This window comes from Salmo salar, unplaced genomic scaffold (genome assembly GCF_905237065.1).
Source record: "Salmo salar unplaced genomic scaffold, Ssal_v3.1, whole genome shotgun sequence".
NCBI classification, from domain to species: Eukaryota; Metazoa; Chordata; class Actinopteri; order Salmoniformes; family Salmonidae; genus Salmo; species Salmo salar.
The window spans coordinates 228293-242500 of NW_025550837.1; the positions used below are offsets into that span (position 1 = coordinate 228293).

A 14208-nucleotide genomic window follows, 5' to 3' on the forward strand; every position below is an offset into this window, starting at 1 on the left:
CAGTCAGGGTTTAGTCCTGGACAACATCCACTACAGTCAGGGTTTAGTCCTGTTACAACAACCACTACAGTCAGGGTTTAGTCCTGGACAACAACCACTACAGTCAGGGTTTAGTCCTGTTACAACAACCACTACAGTCAGGGTTTAGTCCTGTTACAACAACCACTACAGTCAGGGTTTAGTCCTGTTACAACAACCACTACAGTCAGGGTTTAGTCCTGGACTACATCCACTACAGTCAGGGTTTAGTCCTGTTACAACAACCACTACAGTCAGGGTTTAGTCCTGTTACAACAACCACTACAGTCAGGGTTTAGTCCTGGACATCAACCACTACAGTCAGGGTTTAGTCCTGTTACAACAACCACTACAGTCAGGGTTTAGTCCTGGACAACATCCACTACAGTCAGGGTTTAGTCCTGTTACAACAACCACTACAGTCAGGGTTTAGTCCTGTTACAACAACCACTACAGTCAGGGTTTAGTCCTGGACATCAACCACTACAGTCAGGGTTTAGTCCTGGACAACAACCACTACAGTCAGGGTTTAGTCCTGGACATCAACCACTACAGTCAGGGTTTAGTCCTGTTACAACAACCACTACAGTCAGGGTTTAGTCCTGGACAACAACCACTACAGTCAGGGTTTAGTCCTGTTACAACAACCACTACAGTCAGGGTTTAGTCCTGTTACAACAACAACTACAGTCAGGGTTTAGTCCTGTTACAACAACCACTACAGTCAGGGTTTAGTCCTGTTACAACAACCACTACAGTCAGGGTTTAGTCCTGGACAACAACCACTACAGTCAGGGTTTAGTCCTGGACAACAACCACTACAGTCAGGGTTTAGTCCTGTTACAACAACCACTACAGTCAGGGTTTAGTCCTGTTACAACAACCACTACAGTCAGGGTTTAGTCCTGTTACAACAACCACTACAGTCAGGGTTTAGTCCTGGACATCAACCACTACAGTCAGGGTTTAGTCCTGTTACAACAACCACTACAGTCAGGGATTAGTCCTGTTACAACAACCACTACAGTCAGGGTTTAGTCCTGGACAACAATCACTACAGTCAGGGTTTAGTCCTGGACATCAACCACTACAGTCAGGGTTTAGTCCTGTTACAACAACCACTACAGTCAGGGTTTAGTCCTGGACAACAACCACTACAGTCAGGGTTTAGTCCTGTTACAAAAACCAGTACAGTCAGGGTTTAGTCCTGTTACAACAACCACTACAGTCAGGGTTTAGTCCTGGACAACAATCACTACAGTCAGGGTTTAGTCCTGTTACAACAACCACTACAGTCAGGGTTTAGTCCTGTTACAACAACCACTACAGTCAGGGTTTAGTCCTGTTACAACAACCACTACAGTCAGGGTTTAGTCCTGTTACAACAACCACTACAGTCAGGGTTTAGTCCTGTTACAACAACCACTACAGTCAGGGTTTAGTCCTGTTACAACAACCACTACAGTCAGGGTTTAGTCCTGTTACAACAACCACTACAGTCAGGGTTTAGTCCTGTTACAACAACCACTACAGTCAGGGTTTAGTCCTGTTACAACAACCACTACAGTCAGGGTTTAGTCCTGGACAACAACCACTACAGTCAGGGTTTAGTCCTGTTACAACAACCACTACAGTCAGGGTTTAGTCCTGGACATCAAACACTACAGTCAGGGTTTAGTCCTGTTACAACAACCACTACAGTCAGGGTTTAGTCCTGTTACAACAACCACTACAGTCAGGGTTTAGTCCTGGACATCAACCACTACAGTCAGGGTTTAGTCCTGTTACAACAACCACTACAGTCAGGGTTTAGTCCTGTTACAACAACCACTACAGTCAGGGTTTAGTCCTGTTACAACAACCACTACAGTCAGGGTTTAGTCCTGTTACAACAACCACTACAGTCAGGGTTTAGTCCTGTTACAACAACCACTACAGTCAGGGTTTGGTCCTGTTACAACATCCACTACAGTCAGGGTTTAGTCCTGTTACAACAACCACTACAGTCAGGGTTTAGTCCTGTTACAACAACCACTACAGTCAGGGTTTAGTCCTGTTACAACAACCACTACAGTCAGGGTTTAGTCCTGGACATCAACCACTACAGTCAGGGTTTAGTCCTGTTACAACAACCACTACAGTCAGGGTTTAGTCCTGGACAACAACCACTACAGTCAGGGTTTAGTCCTGTTACAAAAACCAGTACAGTCAGGGTTTAGTCCTGTTACAACAACCACTACAGTCAGGGTTTAGTCCTGGACAACAATCACTACAGTCAGGGTTTAGTCCTGTTACAACAACCACTACAGTCAGGGTTTAGTCCTGTTACAACAACCACTACAGTCAGGGTTTAGTCCTGTTACAACAACCACTACAGTCAGGGTTTAGTCCTGTTACAACAACCACTACAGTCAGGGTTTAGTCCTGTTACAACAACCACTACAGTCAGGGTTTAGTCCTGTTACAACAACCACTACAGTCAGGGTTTAGTCCTGTTACAACAACCACTACAGTCAGGGTTTAGTCCTGTTACAACAACCACTACAGTCAGGGTTTAGTCCTGTTACAACAACCACTACAGTCAGGGTTTAGTCCTGGACAACAACCACTACAGTCAGGGTTTAGTCCTGTTACAACAACCACTACAGTCAGGGTTTAGTCCTGGACATCAAACACTACAGTCAGGGTTTAGTCCTGTTACAACAACCACTACAGTCAGGGTTTAGTCCTGTTACAACAACCACTACAGTCAGGGTTTAGTCCTGGACATCAACCACTACAGTCAGGGTTCAGTCCTGTTACAACAACCACTACAGTCAGGGTTTAGTCCTGTTACAACAACCACTACAGTCAGGGTTTAGTCCTGTTACAACAACCACTACAGTCAGGGTTTAGTCCTGTTACAACAACCACTACAGTCAGGGTTTAGTCCTGTTACAACAACCACTACAGTCAGGGTTTGGTCCTGTTACAACATCCACTACAGTCAGGGTTTAGTCCTGTTACAACAACCACTACAGTCAGGGTTTAGTCCTGTTACAACAACCACTACAGTCAGGGTTTAGTCCTGTTACAACAACCACTACAGTCAGGGTTTAGTCCTGTTACAACAACCACTACAGTCAGGGTTTAGTCCTGTTACAACAACCACTACAGTCAGGGTTTAGTCCTGTTACAACAACCACTACAGTCAGGGTTTAGTCCTGTTACAACAACCACTACAGTCAGGGTTTAGTCCTGTTACAACAACCACTACAGTCAGGGTTTAGTCCTGTTACAACAACCAGTTCAGTTGTTAATGATCTTCTCAAATGCTTTAGACACTAAAATGAAAGTGTTCTGCTGTGTTTGTGGACCTGGGTCATGCTGTTTTATTAACTAAGTTTTCCTCGATCGGTCTGAGCTCTGACGCCTGTTCATGGCTTCACGATTATGTCAGTGACTGAACTCAGGCCATTGTTATTGATGGGGTTAAAGTCTGAATTTATTGAACTCAGGTCATCGTGATTGATGGGGTTAAAGTCTGAATTTATTGAACTCAGGCCATTGTGATTGATGGGGTTAAAGTCTGAATTTATTGAACTCAGGTCATCGTGATTGATGGGGTTAAAGTCTGAATTTATTGAACTCAGGCCATTGTGATTGATGGGGTTAAAGTCTGAATTTATTGAACTCAGGCCATTGTGATTGATGGGGTTAAAGTCTGAATTTATTGAACTCAGGTCATTGTTATTGATGGGGTTAAGTCTGAATTTATTGAACTCAGGTCATTGTGATTGATGGGGTTAAAGTCTGAATTTATTGAACTCAGGTCATCGTGATTGATGGGGTTAAAGTCTGAATTTATTGAACTCAGGTCATCGTGATTGATGGGGTTAAAGTCTGAATTTATTGAACTCAGGTCATCGTGATTGATGGGGTTAAAGTCTGAATTTATTGAACTCAGGCCATTGTGATTGATGGGGTTAAAGTCTGAATTTATTGAACTCAGGTCATCGTGATTGATGGGGTTAAAGTCTGAATTTATTGAACTCAGCTCATTGTGATTGATGGGGTTAAGTCTGAATTTATTGAACTCAGGTTATTGTGATTGATGGGGTTAAGTCTGAATTTATTGGCCTTCCCTGTGGCTCAGTTGGTAGAGCATGGTGTTTGCAACGCCAGCATGGTGTGTGCAGCGCCAGGGTTGTGGGTTCGATTCCCACGGGGGGCCAGTACAAAAAAAAAAAATGTATGAAATGTATGTATTCACTACTGTAAGTCGCTCTGGATAAGAGCGTCTGCTAAATGATTAAAATGTAAAATGTAAAAAATGTACATAATGGTGTACCACAGGGGTCGATATTGAGACCTGTTCTCGTCGCTATTTATATCGACACAATTGGTCAATCTGATTTTAAAAAAATGTACTTCCTCTATATGTGGATGATGCTATTATTTACGCTGTTACCCGGACTGTTGATCTGGCCGTGTCAAAACTACAGACATATTGTATAGCTATGCAGGAATCCCATGCTGATTTAAAATGTGCTTAACAAGGGCAAAACAAAAAAACATGTTGTTTTAAACTTTCGTTAGAATGTTTCAGACGGACTACATGTTCCCTCGTTAGAATGTTTCAGACGGACTACATGTTCCCTCGTTAGAATGTTTCAGACGGACTACATGTTCCCTCGTTAGAACGTTTCAGACGGACTACATGTTCCCTCGTTAGAATGTTTCAGACGGACTACATGTTCCCTCGTTACAACGTTTCAGACGGACTACATGTTCCCTCGTTAGAATGTTTCAGACGGACTACATGTTCCCTCGTTACAACGTTTCAGACGGACTACATGTTCCCTCGTTAGAATGTTTCAGACGGACTACATGTTCCCTCGTTAGAACGTTTCAGACGGACTACATGTTCCCTCGTTAGAACGTTTCAGACGGACTACATGTTCCCTCGTTAGAACGTTTCAGACGGACTACATATTCCCTCGTTAGAATGTTTCAGACGGACTACATATTCCCTCGTTAGAATGTTTCAGACGGACTACATGTTCCCTCGTTAGAACGTTTCAGACGGACTACATGTTCCCTCGTTAGAATGTTTCAGACGGACTACATGTTCCCTCGTTAGAATGTTTCAGACGGACTACATGTTCCCTCGTTAGAATGTTTCAGACGGACTACATGTTCCCTCGTTAGAATGTTTCAGACGGACTACATGTTCCCTCGTTAGAATGTTTCAGACGGACTACATGTTCCCTCGTTAGACGGGTTGAACATGTTCCCACATATAAATCCTTAGACATGTGGATTGATATGGAGTCGATGTTTTAAAAAGAAAACAGATGGAGAAGAAGCTAAGATTTAAATGCGTCTCTTTCTACAGAAACATATCCTGCCTTTCTCTAAGCCGTAGAAAACAGATTATTCATCCTTTTAATCTGTTCTTGATTATGGTGATATTATTTATCAAAGTGAAGTTACTTCTTCTCTTAAACCTTCTCGGATTCCATCCGCCCTTCGTTTTGTCACAGCTGACCGGTTTTTATACTCATACCCAGGCCTCCGGTCAAACGTAGTGCTCCATATATAGGGAATAGTGGTGCGATTTGGGACGCAAACACAGAGGAAATCATTTCCTGGTTGATGAAGCGCGGCGATGAAAAAGGGACCCGTTGTTTGACCTTCTTCCGTGTAAAGCCGAGCGTCATTATTTCTCGTCCACTTGGTTGAGCTTTTAGACGCCCGCCTGGTGTAATTAAGTTTCATAACGACACGGACCTCAACGGACCGGAACCATCTAAACCTGCAGTAGAACAAAGAGGGAAGCCACTTCAGGCTGGGGGGGGCAGTAGGAGGTACAAATCCCCTTCACATTGCCGTAATGTCCTGAGTCAGGGAAGCATGGTGGTGGGGGGGGGGGTAACAAACCAATCCGAACTGAGCCGATCTAAACCTCACTGAGGTCATTATGTCCCTGAGTCGAGGAGCTCCAACGACCTCGATATGCCACTAACTGTGAATGCCATTAAACTGACTTAACTGACTGGTCTCCAGTAACTTGTCTCCACTGACTGGTCTCCAGCGACTGGTCTCCACTGACTGGTCTCCACTGACTGGTCTCCACTGACTGGTCTCCACTGACTGGTCTCCAGCGACTGGTCTCCACTGACTGGTCTCCACTGACTGGTCTCCACTGACTGGTCTCCACTGACTGGTCTCCAGTGACTGGTCTCCACTGACTGGTCTCCAGCGACTGGTCTCCACTGACTGGTCTCCAGTGACTGGTCTCCACTGACTGGTCTCCAGTAACTGGTCTCCACTGGTCTCCAGTAACTGGTCTCCAGTGACTGGTCTCCAGTGACTGGTCTCCAGTGACTTGTCTCCAGTGACTGGTCTCCAGTGACTGGTCTCCAGTGACTTGTCTCCAGCGACTGGTCTCCAGCGACTGGTCTCCAGCGACTGGTCTCCAATAGCAGGTCTCCAGTGACTGGTCTCCACTGGTCTCCAGTGACTGGTCTCCAGTGACTGGTCTCCAGTGACTGGTCTCCAATGGCTGGTCTCCAGTGACTTGTCTCCAGTGACTGGTCTCCAATGGCTGGTCTCCAGTGACTGGTCTCCAGTGACTTGTCTCCAGTGACTTGTCTCCAGTGACTGGTCTCCAGTGAATGGTCTCCAGTGAATGGTCTCCAGTGGCTGGTCTCCAGTGACTGGTCTCCAGTGACTGGTCTCCAGTGACTGGTCTCCAGCGACTGGTCTACAGCGACTGGTCTCCACTGGTCTCCAGTGACTGGTCTCCACTGACTGGTCTCCAGTGGCTGGTCTCCAGTGACTGGTCTCCAGTGACTGGTCTCCACTGGTCTCCAGTGACTGGTCTCCAGTGACTGGTCTCCACTGGTCTCCAGTGACTGGTCTCCAGTAACTGGTCTCCACTGGTCTCCAGTGACTGGTCTCCAGTGACTGGTCTCCAGTGACTGGTCTCCACTGGTCTCCACTGGTCTCCAGTGACTGGTCTCCAGTAACTGGTCTCCACTGGTCTCCAGTGGCTGGTCTCCAGCGCCTGGTCTCCAGCGACTGGTCTCCAGCGACTGGTCTCCAGCGACTGGTCTCCACTGGTCTCCACTGGTCTCCAGTGACTGGTCTCCAGTAACTGGTCTCCACTGGTCTCCAGTGACTGGTCTCCAGCGACTGGTCTCCACTGGTCTCCAGTAACTGGTCTCCAGTGACTGGTCTCCACTGGTCTCCAGTGACTGGTCTCCAGTAACTGGTCTCCACTGGTCTCCAGTAACTGGTCTCCAGTGACTGGTCTCCACTGGTCTCCACTGGTCTCCAGTAACTGGTCTCCACTGGTCTCCAGTAACTGGTCTTAAACATGGTAGGATGTAAAAGGTCAGACAGTGTTTGAGAGACTGAAATAGCTCAGTGACCAGTTAATACCACTGTGACGTCTGTGTTGTTCAGTCTACTGTAAGCACTTTGATTAGGATTATTCATTCAGATCAAGTAGCTATTCTTAGACAGAATATCACGTCTACTCTTTATTAACGAAATTGAAAGCTTTGTATCCGTTTTATATATATATATCTCTCCTTCCTGGGTACATGGACTGGAAAATGGCACTGTCCGTTGGACTGGGAGTAATCAGGTTGATGTATTAGGGAGAAGTCATCAGTAGTTAGAGAGAGCTTGTTTAGTGTTGTTGAACTGGGACTGACCGAAGAGAGGAAGCGGAGAGGACAACACATCCACGTCACACAGTCAAGAGGGAAGAGGAAAGGGTATTTTGTTTTATAGATCATAACGACGGTGATTTATTCTGATCATATTCACAGCATTAATCAAATTATTCCTGCACTGCTGAGGTCCAAACAGAAAACAGAAATATAATGTGTCGGTCCTGGACCATCTTGTGCTCTGTAGTCGGTCCTGGTGGTCTGTAGTCGGTCCTGGTGGTCTGTAGTCGGTCCTGGTGGTCTGTAGTCGGTCCTGGTGGTCTGTAGTCGGTCCTGATGCTCTGTAGTCGGTCCTGGTGTTCTGTAGTCGGTCCTGGTATTCTGTAGTCGGTCCTGGTGTTCTGCAGTCGGTCCTGATGGTCTGTAGTCGGTCCTGGTGTTCTGTAGTCGGTCCTGGTGTTCCGTAGTCGGTCCTGGTGTTCTGTAGTCGGTCCTAATGCTCTGTAGTCGGTCCTGGTGGTCTGTAGTCGGTCCTGGTGGTCTGTAGTCGGTCCTGATGGTCTGTAGTCGGTCCTGGTGTTCTGTAGTCGGTCCTGGTGTTCCGTAGTCGGTCCTGGTGTTCTGTAGTCGGTCCTAATGCTCTGTAGTCGGTCCTGGTGGTCTGTAGTCGGTCCTGGTGGTCTGTAGTCGGTCCTGATGTTCTGTAGTCGGTCCTGATGTTCTGTAGTCGGTCCTGGTGGTCTGTAGTCGGTCCTGATGGTCTGTAGTCGGTCCTGGTGGTCTGTAGTCGGTCCTGGTGGTCTGTAGTCGGTCCTGGTGGTCTGTAGTCGGTCCTGGTGGTCTGTAGTCGGTCCTGGTGGTCCGTAGTCGGTCCTGGTGTTCTGTAGTCGGTCCTGGTGTTCTGTAGTCGGTCCTGGTGTTCTGTAGTCGGTCCTGATGGTCTGTAGTCGGTCCTGGAGTTCTGTAGTCGGTCCTGGTGTTCCGTAGTCAGTCCTGGTGTTCTGTAGTCGGTCCTAATGCTCTGTAGTCGGTCCTGGTGGTCTGTAGTCGGTCCTGGTGGTCTGTAGTCGGTCCTGGTGGTCTGTAGTCGGTCCTGGTGGTCTGTAGTCGGTCCTGATATTCAGTAGTCGGTCCTGATGTTCTGTAGTCGGTCCTGGTGGTCTGTAGTCGGTCCTGATGGTCTGTAGTCGGTCCTGGTGTTCTGTAGTCGGTCCTGATGGTCTGTAGTCGGTCCTGGTGGTCTGTAGTCGGTCCTGGTGGTCTGTAGTCGGTCCTGATGGTCTGTAGTCGGTCCTGGTGTTCTGTAGTCGGTCCTGATGGTCTGTAGTCGGTCCTGGTGGTCTGTAGTCGGTCCTGGTGGTCTGTAGTCGGTCCTGGATCATCATGTGCTCTGCCCGCAACGGCAGGGCGCTCCAGAGAGTGGTGCCTTCGACCGCTGTACCACTCGGAGGACCAGGTGTCACGCTTGTCGTCGGTTAAAGAGGAACCAAAACGCAGCAGGTATGTGAATGCTCATCTCGACGTTTTAATAAGTACCAAATGAACACCAAAATAACAAACAGGAATACGATCGACAAAAAAACAGTCTGGCAAAGCATAAGGCTAAACGCAGAACAATCTCCCACAAATGACAAACACAAACACACCCTAATATATGGGACTCTCAATCAAAGGCAAATAGACAACACCTGCCTTCAACTGAGAGCCCCAACCCCAATTAACCCAACATAGAACCAGACATACTAGACTAAACATAGAATACATGGAAACCAAACAGTGCCAAAAAACCCCGGAATACTTAAATCAAATGCCCCTTCAACAAACACACCACACCGAACCACATAAAACGAATACCCTCTGCCACGTCCTGACCAAACTACAATACCAATTAACCTTATACTGGCCAGGACGTGACACCAGGATCGTTGGAGCTAGAAACACAAGCATTAGCTATTACTGTACTGTTGGAGCTAGAAACACAAGCATTAGGTATTACTGTTGGAGCTTGAAACACAAGCATTAGGTATTACTGTTGGAGCTAGAAACACAAGCATTAGGTATTACTGTACTGTTGGAGCTAGAAACACAAGCATTAGGTATTACTGTTGGAGCTAGAAACACAAGCATTAGGTATTACTGTTGGAGCTAGAAACACAAGCATTAGGTATTACTGTTGGAGCTAGAAACACAAGCATTAGGTATTACTGTTGGAGCTAGAAACACAAGCATTAGGTATTACTGTACTGTTGGAGCTAGAAACACAAGCATTAGGTATTACTGTACTGTTGGAGCTAGAAACACAAGCATTAGTTAACAGTTAACAGCACCTGGACTACAGCACCTGAACTACAGCACCTGGACTACAGCACATTAAACAGCACCTGGACTACAGCACAGTAAACAGCACCACTACAGCACAGTTAACAGCACCTGGACTACAGCACCTGGACTACAGCACCTGGACTACAGCACATTAAACAGCACCTGGAATACAGCACCTGGACTACAGCACCTGGACTACAGCACATTAAACAGCACCTGGACCACAGCACCTGGACTACAGCACCTGGACTACAGCACATTAAACAGCACCTGGAATACAGCACCTGGACTACAGCACAGTAAACAGCACCTGGACTACAGCACAGTAAACAGCACCTGGACTACAGCACCTGGACTACAGCACCTGGACTACAGCACCTGGACTTCAGCACAGTAAACATCACCTGGACTTCAGCACAGTAAACATCACCTGGACTACAGCACAGTAAACAGCACCACTACAGCACAGTAAACAGCACCTGGACTACAGCACCTGGACTACAGCACAGTAAACAGCACCAATACAGCACAGTAAACAGCACCTGGACTACAGCACAGTAAACAACACCTGGACTACAGCACCTGGACTACAGCACAGTAAACAACACCTGGACTACAGCACCTGGACTACAGCACCTGGACTACAGCACAGTAAACAGCACCTGGACTACAGCACAGTAAACAGCACCACTACAGTGACCTATAAAAAAAATATATTCAAACAAGCCTTAGTTTCTCAACACGTCAGACAATTTTTTATTTATTTTTATTTGTATTTTTTATTTCACCTTTATTTAACCAGGTAGGCTAGTTGAGAACAAGTCCTTTATTTAACCAGGTAGGCAAGTTGAGAACAAGTCCTTTATTTAACCAGGTAGGCTAGTTGAGAACAAGTCCTTTATTTAACCAGGTAGGCTAGTTGAGAACAAGTCCTCTATTTAACCAGGTTAGGCTAGTTGAGAACAAGTCCTTTATTTAACCAGGGTAGGCTAGTTGAGAACAAGTCCTTTATTTAACCAGGGTAGGCTAGTTGAGAACAAGTCCTCTATTTAACCAGGGTAGGCTAGTTGAGAACAAGTCCTTTATTTAACCAGGGTAGGCTAGTTGAGAACAAGTCCTCTATTTAACCAGGTAGGCAAGTTGAGAACAAGTTCTCATTTACAACTGCGACCTGGCCAAGATAAAGCAAAGCAGTTCGACAACATACAACAACACAGAGTTACACTTGGAATAAAACAAACATACAGTCAATAATACAGTAGAAAAAGTGTTTGCAAATGAGGTGAGATAAGGGAGGTAAAGGCAATAAATAGGCCATAGTGGCGAAGTAATTACAATATAGCAATTAAACACTGGAATGGTAGATGTGCAGAAGATGAATGTGCAAGTAGAGATACTGGGGTGCAAAGGAGCAAGATAAATAAATAAATACAGTATGGGGATGAGGTAGTTGGATGGGCTGTTTACTGATGGGCTGTGTACAGGTGCAGTGATCTGTGAGCTGCTCTGACAGCTGGTGCTTAAAGCCAGTGAGGGAGATATGAGTCTCCAGCTTCAATGTCCCTAGTGCTGCTGGTTGATGACCCTCATAAAGTCTAAATGAACTCTGAACTTTCCCCCGACGTATCATTTGACCAGACTCGTGCTGTTACATACATTAGGCTGTTTGGCTCAACAGTGGAATCCCATTGTAACAGCTGATTAAAGCCTCACTGGTGAACAACTGAACCCAGAGTGGTGCGGGACAGGAAGCCACTATCACCTCATTGGGCTCAGGATCAGTCACTGAGTTCTCTCTCTGTCTTTACGTCCCCTCTAGGTCTCTTCTTCTTCTCTGTCTGTCTCTCTCTTCTTCTCTCTCTGTCTCTCTCTTCTTCTCTCTCTGTCTCTCTCTTCTTCTCTCTCTGTCTCTCTCTCTTTCTCTCTCTGTCTTTACGTCCCATCTAGGTCTCTTCTTCTCTCTCTCTGTCTCTCTCTTCTTCTCTCTCTGTCTCTCTCTCTTTCTCTCTCTGTCTTTACGTCCCATCTAGGTCTCTTCTTCTCTCTCTCTCTCTCTCTCTCTCTCTCTCTCTTCTCTCTCTGTCTCTCCCTCTTTCTCTGTCTCTCCCTTTTCTCTCTCTCTCTGTCTCTCTCTCTTTCTCTCTCTGTCTTTATGTCCCATCTAGGTCTCTTCTTCTCTCTCTCTGTCTCTCTCTTCTTCTCTAACTGTCTCTCTCTCCCTCTTTGTCTCTCTGTCTCGCCCTCTTTCTCTCCCTCTCTCCCTATCTTTCTCTCTCTTTCTCTCTCTCCTTCTCTCTGACTCTCTCTCTCTTTCTGTCCCCTCTCTATCTGTCCCTCTCTTTCTCTCTCTCCACCACCATATTTCTTTCTCTCTCTCTCTCCATCTCTCTCTCCACGGCGCCTTTACAGGGCTGTAGCTCTCTGGAAGGCTGGAGGGGGAAAGTGTGTGGGTTGACTATGACACGTGGAGATGAGCCACTTCAAAGGCGCTGCTGGCCGGCACCTAACACCAGAAAATACATTACATACTGGACGAGAGAGAGAGAGAGAGAGAGAGAGAGAGAGAGAGAGAGAGAGAGAGAGAGAGAGACAGAGAGAGAGAGAGAGATTACATACTGGACAGGCCAGAGAGAGAGAGGGGTGAGGTATTACGATGAGAAAGGAGGTTGGTTGGTTGGTTGGTCGGTCGGTCGGTCGGTCGGTCGGTCGGGGGTTTATGAGTCTACAGTCGTGGCCAAACATTTTGAGAACGACACAAATATTAATTTCCTCAAAGTTTGCTTCTTCAGTGTCTTTAGATATTTTTGGTCAGATGTTACTATGGAATACTGAAGTATAATTACAAGCATTTCATAAAGTGTCAAAGGATTTTATTGACAATTACATGAAGTTGATTGTAACGAGGGTCGTCTTAAGGGGACCAAGGTGCGGCGTGTAGACTGCTCATATTTACTTTATTAACGAAAACACTTAACGAATAACAACCAACCGACCGGCAACAGTTCCGTCACTAAACGGAAAACAACTAGCCACAAAAAAACCCAGGAAGAAAAACCCCCTACTTAAATATGATCTCCAATCAGAGGCAACGAGGATCAGCTGCCTCCTAATCGGAGATCAACCCCAAACAACCCCAACATAGAAATAGAAAAACTAGAACTTAAACATAGAAATAGAAAACATAGAAGAAGAAGAAAAAAACACCCCCTGTCACGCCCTGACCTACTCTACTATAGAAAATGACATCTTACTAGGGTCAGGACCTGACATTGATGCAAAGAGTCAGTATTTGCAGTGTTGACCCTTCTTTTCCAAGACCTCTGCAATCCGCCCTGGCATGCTGTCAATTAACTTCTGGGCCACATCCTGACTGATGGCAGCCCATTCTTGCATAATCAATGCTTGGAGTTTGCCAGAATTTGTGGGGTTTTTGTTTGTCCCACCTGCCTCTTGAGGATTGACCACAAGTTCTCAATGGGATTAAGGTCTGGGGAGTTTCCTGGCCATGGACCCGAAATATCGATGTTTTGTTCCCCCGAGCCACTTAGTTATCACTTTTGCCTTATGGCAAGGTGCTCCATCATGCTGGAAAAGGCATTGTTCGTCACCAAACTGTTCCTGGATGGTTGGGAGAAGTTGCTCTCGGAGGATGTATTGGTACCATTCTTTATTCATGGCTGTGTTCTTAGGCAAAACTGTGAGTGAGCCCACTCCCTTGGCTGAGAAGCAACCCCACACATGAATGGTCTCAGGATGCTTTACTGTTGGCATGACACAGGACTGATGGTAGCGCTCACCTTGTCTTCTCCGGACAAGCTTTTATTCCGGATGCCCCAAACAATCGGAAAGGGGATTCATCAGAGAAAATGACTTTACCCCAGTCCTCAGCAGTCCAATCCCTGTACCTTATGCAGAATATCAGTCTGTCCCCTGATGTTTTTCCTGGAGAGAAGTGGCTTCTTTGCTGCCCTTCTTGACACCAGGCCATCGTCCAAAAGTCTTCGCCTCACTGTGCGTGCAGATGCACTAACACCTGCCTGCTGCCATTCTTGAGCAAGCTCTGTACTGGTGGTGCCCCGATCCCGCAGCTGAATCAACTTTAGGAGACGGTCCTGGCGCTTGCTGGACATTCTTGGGCGCCCTGAAGCCTTCTTCATTCACAGCAATTGAACCGCTCTCCTTGAAGTTCTTGATGATCCGATAA

General features: G+C 46.4%; 1 protein-coding gene across 1 annotated transcript in view; it reads left to right on the plus strand.

Annotated features, from left to right (window-relative positions):
• Positions 1-9065: 9065 nt before the first annotated feature.
• The window catches only part of LOC123740033 (basic proline-rich protein-like), a 33505-nt gene continuing 28362 nt past the window's right edge, over positions 9066-14208 (plus strand). Inside the window, exon 1 of the mRNA XM_045713965.1 lies at positions 9066-9138. Coding sequence (XP_045569921.1) covers positions 9066-9138 — 73 coding nt within the window. The remainder of the gene's footprint in view (positions 9139-14208) is intronic.